Here is a 14,622-nt window from a genome sequence, read left to right as displayed (position 1 = left end):
GCTCCTTCCTCCTGGCTCATGTCCAGAAAGTGGTGTTGGGACCCCTGGGCACTCATTTGTGGGGTGCCTTAGGGCTCTGTCCACTCCCCCATACTTTTAAACATCTATATGAAGCTGCTGGGAGAAATCATCAGGGGGTTTGGGCTAGGTGTTCACCTATATGTGGATGATACCCGGCTCTACCTCTCCTTTAAATTGGAACCAGTGCAGGCGGTGAATGTCCTGTGTGAGTGTCTGGAGGTGGTTGGAGGATGGGTGGTGGCTAATGGATTGAGGTTGAATCCCAACAAGACAGAAATATTATTTTGGGGGACAGAGGGTGGGTGGGTGTCCTGAATGGGGTAACTGTGCTCCTGAAGGACCAGGTGCACAGTCCGGGAGTCATTTTGGACTCACAGCTGTCCATGTACAGGTTTATTCTCTGTCCAGGACAGCTGTCTACTAGCTCCATCTGGTATGCAGGCTGAGACCCTACCTGCCTGCGCACTGTCTCGCCAGAGTGGTGCATGCTCTGATTATCTCCCACTTGGGCTACTGCAGTTCACTCTACGTGGGACTGCCTTTGAAAGTGACTCAGAAACTACAACTGATCCAGAATGTGGCAGCTAGACTGGTGACTGGGAGCAGCTGCCAAGACCATATAACACCGGTCCTGAAAGACCTACACTGACTCCCAGCATGTTTCTGACCACAATTCAAAGTGTTGGTTCTGACCTTTGAAGCCCTAAATACACAGTATACCTGAAGGAGTGTCTCCACCCCCATCGTTCTGCCCGGACTCTGAGATCCAGCTCTGAGGGCCTACTGGCAGTTCCCTCACAGTGATTATGTGAAGTTACAAGGAGCCAGGCAGAGGGCCTTCTTGGTAGTGGTGCCCACCCTGTGGTATGCCTTCGCATCAGATGTCAAAGAGATGAGTAATTATATAACCTTCAAAAGACATCTGAAGGCAGTCCTACAGTGGTGTTGCCTGTTGCCAGTTGCTCTCTCTTCCTCCCTGTGTGTGGTGGTGAGGATTGTGCTGAGAGAGAGAGATGGTGGCTGTTGTTGTCTGGGCTAGAGGGAGAAAGTGAGTAGCCAGTGAACAGCAGCCATAGTGAATGGTGTGCCCCTTGCTAGGTTTGGGCCCTGGCGGGTGCTGCCTAATGATACCAGTTGCTGGCAGGTTTGTTCCTGGAATAGTTCACCTACATGAACACCCCCATGACTTTTCTCGGAAGTCTTTGACACATAATAATCATCATATTTGGCACAGTTATTTGTCTCTGCAACCCACTGAAACCTTTAAAAAGTCCATGTAGCTGTAACCAATGGGCATTCTTTCCCTTCCTTGATCTCCTATCCCTTCCTTTGTCAAGTTTTAAATATATGTTCTGCAAGGTTAGGACCTGTTTTCTTTGCACAGTAACTTGGATGGTGTGGTATAAATAAAGTTGATCCCAAATAGCATTTTGGGTTCACAGGGTGGGAGAGAGGTTGGATTTGTACCTCATAGAATCATAGAGTTGGAATAGACCACAAGGGCCATCGAGACCAACCCCCTGCCAAGCAGGAAACACCGTCAGAGCACTCCTGACATATGGTTGTCAAGCCTCTGCTTAAAGACCTCCAAAGTAGGAGACTCCACCACACTCCTTGGCAGTAAATTCCACTGTCGAACAGCTCTTACTGTCAGGAAGTTCTTCCTAATGTTTAGGTGGAATCTTCTTTCTTGTAGTTTGGATCCATTGCTCCGTGTCCGCTTCTCTGGAGCAGCAGAAAACAACCTTTCTCCCTCCTCTATGTGACATCCTTTTATATATTTGAACATGGCTATCATATCACCCCTTAACCTCCTCTTCTCCAGGCTAAACATGCCCAGCTCCCTTAGCCGTTCCTCATAAGGCATCGTTTTCAGGCCTTTGACCATTTTGGTTGCCCTCCTCTGGACACGTTCCAGTTTGTCAGTGTCCTTCTTGAACTGTGGTGCCCAGAACTGGACACAGTACTCCAGGTGAGGATGAAAAGGAAAGCCTGCTGGATGAAGCCAGTGACCCATCTAGTCCAGCATCCTGTTCTCACAGTGGCCAACCAGATGCCTGTGAGAAACCCATGAGCAGGATTTGAGCACAAGAGCCCTCTTCCCTCCTGTGGTTTCCAGCAACCGGAATTCAAAAGCACTGCTGCCTCCAGCTGTGGAGGCAGAGCATCGCCAACATTGCTAATAGCTATTAATAGCCCTCCATCAATTTGTCCAGTGCTCTTTAAAAGCCATCTAAATCATTGGCCATCACTGCCTCCTGTGGGAGTGAGTTCCATAGTTTAACCATGTGCTTACTACTCCCAAAACCACATATCCTCATTCTTCTCTTGTCCCCTGGATAATCTTCTCTCATCTCTCCTCCCTTCATGCCCCAAAGGCCAACTCATAGCCCACCTTTTAAATCTGGCACCTACATGAATTGCTTCTCCACCCCAGTGAATAAGCTGCATGGAAAGAATTAGATATATCAGCTCAGCTAGGATTTCTCCAGATTAATAATACTGGAACAATATGGTGGCTGAGGCAGCACAGTCAGGCAAACAAGCAAACAAACAATACTAGGTAGTTATATATTTTATACTATTAAAAAGTTTTTATATACCACCCTTCCCCCAAACTGGTCACAGAGTGGTTTACAAAAACAAACATAATAAATGGAAACATTAAAACATTCTCATAAAATATAGAAGTAGCATAGTTAGAAACACCATAAAAATGACTTGACCCCATCAGCCACTGAAAGCCTGGTGAAAAATATGGGGTTTTGATCTGGTGTCTGAAAGAATACAAAGCTACACACCTCTGTGGCGAGGTCACTCTACCACCAAAAAGGCTGTCCCAGAGATGCCTACACCACATACCTTTTTTTATCTTGGAAACACCAGGAGAGTCTCTCCCACTGATCTCAAAACATGGCTTGTGTGATAGGGGAGAAGATTTTCTCTCAGATGTTTCTTCCCCAGGCTTAATCCGGGCTTTAAATGGCAACATAAGCACCTTGAATTGGGCCTGCTTGGCTTGGGAACTGAAGGAATCAAGCAAAACTAGGAATGGCAGGGGAAAAAGCTGTGGGCTGGACAGTTTGTAGCTGGTTGACTGGCCGAATCCAAAGAGTGCTCACTAATGGTTCCTTGTCATCCTGGAAAGAAGCGACAAGTGGGGTGTCACAAAGTTCTGCTCTGAGCCCATTGTTGTTCAACGTCTTTATGAACAACTTGGGTTGTATTTTGGGGATGATCATCATATTTGCAATTGACACCAAACTAGGATGAGTAGCTAATGCTGCAGAAGACAGAATCAAGATTCAAGATGACTTTAACAGATTGGAGAACTGGGCCAAAACTAACAAAATGAATTTCAGTAGGGGCAAATGTAGGGTTCTACACTTAGACAGGAGGAACCAGCTGCACAGATATAAGATGGGGGACACCTGGCTTGTCAGTAGTTCATGTGAAAAGGATCTAGAGGTCTTAATAGACCACACGCTTAACTTGAGTCAACTGTGTGATTCAGTGGCAGAAAAAAAGCTAGCACTATTCTAGGCTGCATCAACAGAAGTCTAATGTCCAGATCAAGGAAAGTAATAGTACCACTGTATTCTGCCTTGGTTAAGCCACACCTGGAATACTGTGTCCAGTTCTGGGCACCACAATTTAAGAAGGATATTGACAAGCTGGAAGGTGTGCAGAGGATGTGGACCAAGATGATCAAGGGTCTGGAAACCAAGTCTTATGAGGAAGAATGGTATGTTTAGCCTGGAAAAAAGGAGACCGAGAGGAGATATGAGAGCCTTCTTCAAATATCTCAAGGGCTGTCACATGGAAGATGGAGCAAGCTGGTTTTATCCAATGGCATCAAGCTACAAGAAAGGAGATTCTGACTAAATATTAGGAAGGACTTTTTGACAGAGATGTTCAACAGTGGAACAGACTCCCTCAGGAGGTTGTGGACTCTCCTTCCTTGAAGGTTTTTAAGCAGAGGTTGGGTGGCCATCTGTCATGGATGCTTTCGTTGAAATTCCTGCATTCCAGGGAGTGGGACTAGATGACCATTTATATCCTTTCCCATTCTATAATTCTATGATTCTTTGAATCACAAATACAGAGGGAAACCTTTCCTACATCTACACAGGCTCATTTCAGACATAGATCAGGCAACTTAACTTGATTCACTGTGATAAAGGAAATGATAAACTATGGCTTGTGTTGGGCTGGTAAACCAGAATCAGAAACCAGTGTTCGAATTACACTCACACTGTGGTTTGGTGTGGTGTCTGAATTGCAAAAAGCAGTCATGGGACTGCTAAACAGAAGAGAGCAGACAATAATATATTCTATAGTAGATGATACCTAATATATCACGTTCAAGGCACTGAACATACATTATCATGTTGTGAAAACAGTGGTGTGAGGTAGAGATCTGTATTACTAGTCCTAGATTGCAGATGGTCAGGGCTCCACAGTATTTGACTGTGGGAGCCAGGATGCTGTTTTTCCACTGTTCCCCGTCTTTGTATCTCTGCTCAGTGTCAGCCACTATGCTACCTCAGTTCTCTTACAGCTGAGACTTTCAACCTTTTTGAGTCCATGGGTCCCTTGACCAACTGCATTCTTTCTATGGCACTCCTATGGGGCTCAGGAGGCCAGTTAGGTCACCTCTTGCCTGCAGAGCGGGCAGCCTCTCACCCCTTTTCAAACACCCTCCCTTGTGGAGTGTTCCCTCAGCCTCCTCTCCGTGGGAGTCCTCCAGGCAGCCACTGCTGCCACCCTGGTCTCTGAGCTGCCCCCCTGCTCCAAAGAGAGGTGCCTCTTCACACTGCCCCTCAGAGGCCTGGGAAGCACCCCTGGCCAGCCCCAGAGGCACCATTCGCCTGGGGAGCTTGTAGCCAGGGCTGCTGCAACAAACAGCTGTGCAAGCCTTTGGGAGGCAGAGATGCGGGAGAGCGTCAGAGGAGGGAGGGAAGGAAAGAGGGACAGAGGCCAGTGTTGCCCACGGCACCCCAGACTATCATTCAAGACACCCCATGGTGCCACAGCACACTGGTTGAAAACCCCTGCCTTACAGCATCCTTCACCAACCTGGGATCCTGAAGATCTTTTGGACTACAACTTCCATCAATCCCAGCATCATATGGCCTTGGTGGCTGGGGCTGATGGGAGCTGTAGTCCAAATTGTTGAAGGCTGCCCCACAACCTTAATTTTTGAACTGGGAATTAATCTACTAAGAGGAGTGAAACAAAGGGAGCATTTCTCTCCCAAAAAGTTTGTTCATTTGAGGAGCTGCTGAAGTTAACTGATGCCTTCTCTTTCTTTCCTGGTTACACACACAAAATACCATTCCTCTTTTGTTGCCCTTTGTTGACTACTTTAGTTTCATGAATACCTTCTGGTGAGAGATTTTGTCAAAGACTTTTAGAAAGTCTAAACCTGCCTTATCAACTGAAACAGGCTTAGTTGCAAGGACATTGAAAGCCATGATAAACTTGATTAAAATTGTCAAAGGAAGGGAGAGGAGCCCATGAATTTTACTCCTGAAATGTTTTAGGTTGGCTTTTTGGAACCTGGAATAGTTTTCCAGCACTTGATAGCTTCTCTACAGCATAATCTTAACTTGGAAAATATTCAGTGGTTTTGCTTGTAGTTGTTTCATTTTCTTTTTTTGGGGGAAAAATTATGCCTGTGCTTTGAAGTGATGGCTTTGAAGAGGGGTGCGCCTCCTCTGGGTCCTACCAACAAGTTTCTTTCTAATGAAATGGCTTTCAGATGTTTCTTGGCAATGTGTTTAGTGGACATAATAGACTGCTTGTATGACTGGTGTTGGAGTATTATAGTATGAAATTCAAAGGAGGAGCAATGGCCCTTCCTCCTAACCTTCAGGGCACTTGATCAATTGTGAATTTTCCCCACATGGTTTTTGCAGGAGAAACAAAAAGCAACTCATGGATCAGTTCAGCTTTTAGGATTCTGAAATAGGCTTTACTTAGGAAACTGCCTTGGTCGTCCTGATGATTATTTTCTTATTGGCTCAGAAACAAAACTGGTGACCAGTACATGTTCAAGGTCTCTGAATAGCTTGGCTGGTAGAGCATGAGGCTCTTAATGCATAGGCAAGGGACAGTGAACCTCTTTGGAACCCAGATGAAAGCTGTCTGTCCCGCCAGGTGGTCTTTCATCTGGGCACATGTGGAGGAATGCTAAGCTACGAAGGGTCAAAGTCGCTGAAGCTGACTTTCCCATTATTTTGAATTCCACAGCATTAGGCCTCATCAATAGGTTGGGAGCAGGCTCTAACTGGCTGCAATATAACCTAGCAGGGAAGCAGCCTATAACATTTCCTAGGTTAGAGACATATGTGGGGTTTGCAGGACAGGCACAGCCAGTGTTGTGGTCAACCAGAAGTAGCCACAACCCCCACCTTCCTGCCTGTGCACAAGCTACCCCAGTGAACACTGGCAGCCCTGCTTGTTTCAGGAATGCTGAGCAGCCTTTGCGAGAGGAGGGTTGAACAGCTGCTGTATCCTTGACCGACTTGGATGGAGCCCAGGCAGCTTCCAGACCTGCCTTATCTGCTCTCTGAGCAGGGCTGCGCTTCACATTGGCAAGAGCTCGCACAGAGAGGGTGTGCGTGTGTGGGGTGTGTGTGTGTGTGCGTGCACACCTGTGAGTGGGTTTATGTGCAGGGTAGCAAAAGACTGGTTTACAAGACAACCACAGGCAGCTTCTCCAAGAAGAGGCTTGTTGGAGCTTGCCCACTCTGCTGGCCTGTCAGTGCAGAACACAAGCCGCTTAACAGGCTTCTGGCCTACAGTGGCGGCAGCGGCGGCAGCAGCAGCAGCAGCACAGGAGAGTGAAATAACAGTGGGAAATCTTGCAATCTTTGGAGCGCTTTCCCATACTAAGTTAGAACTCCCAGACGGAGGATTTCTCAGGTACACAGTTTCAGCACTCTGATACGTAACTCTCTTCTGTGGCTGCCTAGAAGTTACTGGGCCCAAGTTAATGTGTTAATGTTGGCTTAATGAGAGCCAGTGTGGTGCAACAGCTAGAGTGTTGGACTATGACCTGGGTGGCCAGGGTTCAAATCCCCACTTGGCTGTGAAGCTCAGTGGGTGACCTTAGGCAGTCACTGTCTCTCAGCCTAATCTCAGGGCTGTGAGGATGAAATGGGGAGGAGGAGAACTATGTATGCCACTTTGAGCTCCTCGGAAGAAATGGTGGTATAAAAATGTAATATATAATATAAACGTACAAATCCTGAATGATTTGGGACCCAAATGATTTGGGATGGAGTGCCTCTTCCCATACTGACCAGTCCAGTAATGGGAACAGCCATGACTCATTGGTAGAGCATCTGCTTTGCATACAGAAGACACCAAGTTCAATCTCTGACTTCTCCAGGCAGGAAACATTCCCTGCCTGGGATCTTGCAGAGCCACTTCCAAGCAGTGCAGACAAGACTGAGCTATTTGGGCCAATGGTTGTGTTCAGTATAAGGCAGCTTCCTATGTTCCTAAGGCTCTCAGTTCAGCAGGGGGGGGGGCCTTCTCTTTGCACACCAGCAAGTGTTGCTTGCTGTGTGGGGGTGCAGGATAGGCCCTTCTCCTTAATTCTTCTCCAGCTGTGGAACTCCCACCCCCTAGAGGCACAGATGGTCACATCACAGATGGGCTTCTGGCACCCAATCAAAACAAACCTCTGCAAATAAATACCCAGGTCTTGGAGGGTGTGGTGTGAGCTTCGCTTTGGTATTCTGGACACACAAGTGTTGTCCTTTGACCACTGCTTTTAACTGTGTTTTTTCTTAATTTACTGTTGCATTGTGTTGGAAACTGCTTTGGAGCTACATTGAGGGGAAAAGTGGTTTATAAATATTATAGCTAAAATAAATAATAGGCAGATTGGTACCCCAGGAAAAAAAATCCTAATTTGGGAAGTGAATGGAGGGAGATAGGGATACAAAGATAGTAATAAATAAAATTATTGGTAAAGGAAGTTACCTATCACTTCTCCTCCAGCAGCTCCCATGCCCCATTTCAAATTGTTCAACCCACAACTCTTCAGAGAAGGCTTAGAATCATAGAATCTTCAAGTTTGAAGGGACCCCAGGGTCATCTAGTCCAACCCCCTGCAATGCAGGGATCTCAGCTAAAGCATCCATGACAGATGGCCATCTAACCTCTGTTTGAAAACCTCCAAGGAAGGAGAGTCCACCACCTCTCGTGGGAGTCTGTTCCACTGCTGAACAGCTCTTACTGTCAGAAGATTTTTCCGAATGTTTAGTCAGAATCTCCTTTCTTGCAACTTGAAGCCATTGCCTCGAGTCCTCCCCTCCAGAGCAGGAGAAAACAAGCATGCTCCCTCTTCCATGTGACAGCCCTTAAGATATTTGAAGATGTCTATCGTATCTCCTCTCAGTCTCCTATTTTCTAGGCTAAACATACCCAGCTCCTTCAAGCGCTCCTCATAAGGCTTAGTTTCCAGACCTTTGATTATATTGGTTGCCCTCCTCTACACACGTTCCAGCTTGTCAACATCTTATTAAATTGTGGTGCCCAGGATTGGGCACAGTATTCCAGGTGTGGTCTGACGAAGGCAGAATAGAATGGTACTTTTACTTCCCGTGATCTGGACACTCGACTTCTGTTGATGCAGCCTAGAATAGCATTAGCTTTTTTTGTTGCTGCATCACACTGTTGACTCGTGTTATGCTTGTGATCCACCAGGGTAACAATATATTATTATTTTTAACCTCTCTTGCAAGCCTGAGCTCATTCTGAGCTTTAGCCAGCCTGACTCCCCCCCCCCCCCCGCAACTGTTGGCTACTCGTGTATACTCCTCCCTTGTGATTTCCCTTTTCTTCCATTTCTTATACATGCCCTTCTTAACTCCCAGCTCATCCGTAAGCTCCTTATGCAGCCACACCAGTTTCCTCAGATGTCTCCCACTTTTCTTTCTTGTTGATGTAATCTGCATTTGGGCCTTCTCCTTTTAGAAACTCCCATCTTTCTTGGACTTCCTTCTCATTGAGTGTTTCTGACCATGGAATCACACCCAGTAGCTCCTTTTTGAAATCTGCCTTCTTAAAGTACAGAGTGCATGTCCGACTACACTCAGTTTTCCCTTGCCTCTGTTTCCTGAAACCCAGGAGAACATGACCTCTCCTCCCAAGTTTCTCAGCACTTCCACTTCATCAGTTAGTTCCTCCCTACTGGTGCTGTGGTTTAAACCACTGAGCCTCTTGGGCTTGCTGAACGGAAGGTGGATGGTTTGAATCTGCATGATGGGGTGAGCTCTTATTGCTCTGTCCCAGCTTCTGCCAACCTAGCAGCTCAAAAACACACCAGTGCAAGTAGATAAATAGGTACTGCTGCGGCAAGAAGGTAAATGGCATTTCCGTACGCTCAGTATGGCTTGGTGGTCTATAGCAGACACACACAGTGTATCTGAAGAAGTGTGCATGCACACGAAAGCTCATACCAAGAACTAACTTAGTTGGTCTTTAAGGTGCTACTGGAAGGAATTTTTTTATTTTGACTATGGCAGACCAACACGGCTACCTATCTGTAACTGGAACACACAGTAAGGTCACTGTTGTTTCTCTCTTCTACAATTTTTACCCATATACTCTCAATCTGCTCAATCACGCTCCAGGTCATGGATTTCTTCAGAAGTGTACACATCCTTTATATACAATGCTACTCCTGCTCCCTTCCTGTTTGGTCTATTCCTTTTGAACAGGCTTTAGGGATTGTAGGTGGCTGTAATGGAGAGAAGACAGTAAACTTTTCTTCCATCGACTTGCTTAAGTTAACATATCTTAGAACCTAAGAGCATATGCTGCATCAGGACAGTGGAACATCTAGACTAGCATCCTGTTCTCACAGTGGCCAGCGCATTGCTTCTTCCAACTGTAGAGGCAGAGTGAAGCTGTCATGGTTGTAACCATCAATAGCCCTTTCCTCCATGAATTTGTCTAATCCTCTTTTAAAGCAGCCTTGCTTGGTGGCCATCACTGCCTCCTGTGTCAGAGAGTTCCATAGTTTAACTCTGTGCTGTGTGGAGGAGGACATTCTTCTGTTTGCCCTGAAGCTTCCAACCTTCAGCTTCTCTGGATGTCCACAAGTACTAGTATTATGAGAGAGGGAAGAAAACTTTTCTCTATCACTTTCTTCATGCCATGAATAATTTTATAAACTGTCATGTCACATCTTACTTTCTCTAAATTAAAATGTCCCAAATGCTGCAAACTTTCATTGTAAGGGAGTCTTTGTATTGTAATGGTTTTTAACCAGAGTAGCAGTGGTGCTTAGGCCCATTTTGAATGGCTGTGAGGGGTCAAGGAAGCAGCCTTGAAGGCTTGTGTTAACTTGAATTAAAGGATATATTGACTAAGTATCTCTGTTTAAGGGATACAGTTAACACTATCAAAATGTTTCCCTAAAACAAGATACTTAGTATATTCTATTAGGCAACACTACTAAAATTACAGGCCTTTTTCCTATGTGTTCATATAGATGGTGCTACTTGCATAAAGCAATAGTGTATAAGGAAATGAATGTCAATTGAAGAATTCACCATATGCACAGCAATGGCCTTTCCTGGAATGATGAGATGGGGAAGCACCTACCTGGGTGCTGAATTTTCTGGCTGTTTATTTAGAGCACCACCTTCTTGCTAGTTGAGAGGCTCCAGTTGGAAGTGTGAGAACCCAAGTGGCGCATACAGTAAGCCCACAACTTGCAGAGGGGTTACGTTTTTGTTGTTGTTGTTTAGTCGTTTAGTCATGTTCGACTCTTCATGACCCCCTGGACCAGAGCACACCAGGCACTCCTGTCTTCCACTGCCTCCCGCAGCTTGGTCAAACTCATGTCTTGGTCAAACTCATGTCCGAGAACTCTATCCAACCATCTCGTCCTCTGTCGTCCCCTTCTCCTTGTGCCCATAATCTTTCCCAGCATCAAGGTTTGGAGGTCACACCTAAAGCCAAAATTGCGAATAGTCAAAACTCATTGAGTTCATGGCGGATGGGATTGCCAAAGCTTTCTGTCTGGGGCAACATCACCAAGATGCTGCTAGACTCTGGTTTGTTTGATCCACTAGAACTCATTATTTCTGTTTTTCTTCTCTTGTTTCAGACCGGTTTGGAGTGCAGTTCAGTTGATGGACCCAAAACAGGCCAAATGGAAGAAGGGCCATTTAGCCATGTTGAAGAAAGAAGGTTGAGCGAGGACCGTCTGCCTGGCCTGGCCAATGGAGGAGGATCCCAAGCCGCTGGAAGAGGGGCCATGCTGATGGAAACGCCTGCATGGCTCAACAGCTCCTGCGCTGAGCAGAAAGCCAACTGGGAGAGGCTGCCACCTGCCCCAAGCCAGGGAGACTCCTCCTCCAGCAATGCCAACTTGGAGGGTGCTCAGAACTTGGTGGATTTCTCGGCGGCAGCAGAAGCAGCCATGTCTTCACACGGGATGGTGCCTCTGCGGTCCCCTTCCTTGCTGAGCACGCAGCTCTATGAGAAATTCAACGCTGAGATGAATCGCAGCAGTGGGGTGGACCATGACCTGGCAGTGCCTCTTTCCAGCACCTGCTCTGGCAACGAGGACCTGGCTGCTCTCAAAGCTGCTCTGAATTATGCAAAGCATGGCGTCAAACCACCCAACTGCAACTGCGATGGACCCGAGTGTCCAGACTACCTGGAGTGGCTTGAGAAGAAGATCAGATTGGCCACTGGAGAGGACCAGAGCTGCACCCCACAGCCTCTCAGCCAGGAACACCAACCTCCCTTAGACAATGGTGCTAATCATAAGCTGATGCCTGCTACAGAAGAGAAGGAGGCTCCGTGTTCCCTGGAGGCCCTCCCTCTTACGGAAAATGCACTGAACATTGCAAAGGAGAAGAACATCAGCCTCCAGACAGCCATTGCTATTGAAGCCCTCACACAGTTGTCAGCTGTTCTTCCTGAGCCAGCCCAAGAGACTCCTCCCCCTCCTCAGAGTCCCTTGCAAGCCATGGCATTCATCTCCAAGGAACAGCTGGAGCAGCCTTCCCGTTTCCCGGCACACAACCACCCCAACTCGGTGCTATCTGAATCCGGTGCTGAGCTGTACCAGAGCCAGGCCTCGAAATCATACATGAGCCACAACCTGCTCCAAGCTCCTGCATCATCAGCACCATCTTCCTGGCAGCAGGGAGCAAAGGTTGCTCAGGATATGGCCCCCTATTGCCTTGATCGCAACAATGGACATCTGGAGCCATCAGAGCTGTTCCCCAACTCCTCCACCCCGCAAAAAGTGGAGTTCCCCGAGCAGTGGGGTGATGAAGGCAAGCTGAAGAGCAGCCTATGGGGCCTGCATTCCAACACCCCTCCTTCTCCACTGGTGAGTGATCCCATGGCTGAGCTGGAGCAGCTACTGGGCAGCGCCACGGACTGCATCAAATCCGTGTTCAAGCGACCTGAAGCAATGCCCAGCAAAGCCAAAGCTGCCAAGCCAAAGCAGGAGCCATTCGCCCAGAAGGACGACAGCCCCAGCTACCCCAAGGCAGCAGCCTCCTCCAGCCCACAGCTATCGCAGCTCCTGCAGGAGACGAGCTTCCACAAGAAGACCCAGAAGGCTCTGCAGCACCACCTCCACCATAAGCGCAGCCTTTTCGTGGACCAGAAGACACCTCCGGGAAGCCCCCAGGAGCAGATGCCAAACTGGTGGGCTCCCAGCACCCAGGCCCAGCCACCACCACTACCAAAGCCATCAGAAAAGCCTGTCAAGGAGAGGAAGAAGAAGGTCCAGCCTGATAAAAATACTCCAGCCAAGCCGCCGCGCAAGCAAGTCCAGATCAAGAGGTCCAAGCAGAAGGATGCTCAGCCCCTCTTCCTCCCTGTCAGCCAGATCAGCTTGGAAGGACTCCGCTCGGTTGCCGCTCCAGAGCGTCCGAGCAAAGAGATGCCGCCTGAGCAGCTCCTGATCTCCAGCACCCCTCCCAGGCTCCTGCCCCCTCTTCCCATGCCAGCCAGCCCTGCAGAGCAGTCTCCATTGCAGAAGTTACTTGAAAACAGAAGCCCGGCTCCCAACACTCAGGAAACATGCTGTCCCAACAACCAGGAGGAGAGCCATTGCTACTACCCTGAGAACTCTGCATGCAACACGGCTTCCCTTGCCACTTCTGTGCCTGGCTTTGCCCCTTGCTCATCCTCTGTGGCCTGCAGCAACGGGCACGAGGAAGCCTTCCACAGGACTGCAAACCCCGCAGACCACCCTCTCTTCGCCCACAGTTCCATCGCGATGGATGACAAGCTGGAGGAGCTGATCAAGCAGTTTGAAGCGGAGTTTGGAGAAAATTTCAGCTTTCAGAATTCTGAGCTTCCTGCCCCACTGCTCCTCGGGGACGGGCCACTTTCAGCTCCCCACCCTCCTCCTCCTTCTCCTCTGCCCCCATTGTCTTCTCTGAGCCATTCTCCAGAGCCGACGGTGGGCTTAGATGCAGCTCTCCAGCGTCCGGCTAGCAAGGACTGCCCCCTTGGTGCTGCCAGTGCGGGTCACAAAACGTTACCCCTCTTGCCAGGGGCTGGGCAGCCTTTTGAAAACCCCTTTGCAGCTCGGTCCCCTAAGCAGATAAAAATCGAATCTTCTGGTGCTATTACCGTGGTGTCCACCACGTGCTTTTACTCTGATGAAAACCAAAACACAGATACCGCTTCCATGGAAGGGACGCCAACCAAGGATAAAGTGCCGCTCATGCCTACTCTCAGTGGATTTCTGGAATCTCCCTTGAAGTACCTGGACACGCCAACCAAGAGCTTGCTGGACACGCCTGCCAAGCGCGCTCAAGCAGAGTTCCCGACTTGTGACTGCGTGGGTGAGTCGTGTGATTTCCCTGCCCCCTTGTGTCTTGCAAAGGAATAATCCTGATTTCTAAAAAACGAAAACAAGTGTTGCCTGAGGGTGGGTTTCAGAAGAGGGTGTTTGTGTCTGTGCGCGCATGTGCACATGTGCGGAGTTGCATGGCATTTGCACCCTCCACATCAGGATTTTGAGCTCTTGCAAATAACGCTGAGGCTTTCTGTGTTAACTCTGGCACAACTTTGAAACAAAATTGAATCTGCAGCACAGGTGCGACCCACCCTGTATTGCCAGTCCCTTCTAAAGGACGACTTTTCACAAAACAACTAGCTGAGTCTTTTTTACTGACTGCTCTTCTGGTAGGGTAATGGGGCCTAAACTATGTGTATCTAAGTCAGTGACCATCACCACACCTTGCAGCAGTGAGTTCCCTCAGTTAACTGTGCATGAAGTGAATAAGTGTTTCCTTTTTATCTTCTTCAGAAGCATGGGACTTGTTGCATTTAAGGAGTGCAGGGGCACCTTTGCCACCATTGAGGAAGCTTTAAAAAAGTTGTTTGCACACAATAAGGAACTGTAAGGCCATGTTTCCTACACAGCATCTGATTGTAGGTGTGGGGTTAGCTGTATGGGAAAAGAGCCTTCAGCTGAGTACAGGTGAAGGGAAGGGCCCCATAGGGTTTTGAGCTGGCAGCTGTGCCCTTTCCTACATCTTCCATTGATGACCCCTGCAGCAGAGGTTTGGGCCCCAGATTGTGAGTGCCCAG

The 14,622-nt window shown here is 48.1% G+C and overlaps 1 protein-coding gene across 6 annotated transcripts in view; it reads left to right on the top strand.

Moving 5' to 3' along the window:
- The window catches only part of TET3 (tet methylcytosine dioxygenase 3), a 109,707-nt gene that overhangs the window by 58,778 nt on the left and 36,307 nt on the right, over positions 1-14,622 (top strand). For all 6 annotated transcript variants that reach the window (XM_082229668.1, XM_082229667.1, XM_082229669.1 and 3 more), the window contains one exon: positions 11,159-13,871. In XM_082229668.1, coding sequence (XP_082085794.1) covers positions 11,159-13,871 — 2,713 coding nt within the window. The remainder of the gene's footprint in view (positions 1-11,158; positions 13,872-14,622) is intronic.

This window comes from Podarcis vaucheri (assembly GCF_965113315.1).
Source record: "Podarcis vaucheri genome assembly, chromosome: 7".
In the NCBI taxonomy this organism is placed as follows: domain Eukaryota; kingdom Metazoa; phylum Chordata; class Lepidosauria; order Squamata; family Lacertidae; genus Podarcis; species Podarcis vaucheri.
This window is presented reverse-complemented; position numbering and strand designations above follow the sequence as displayed.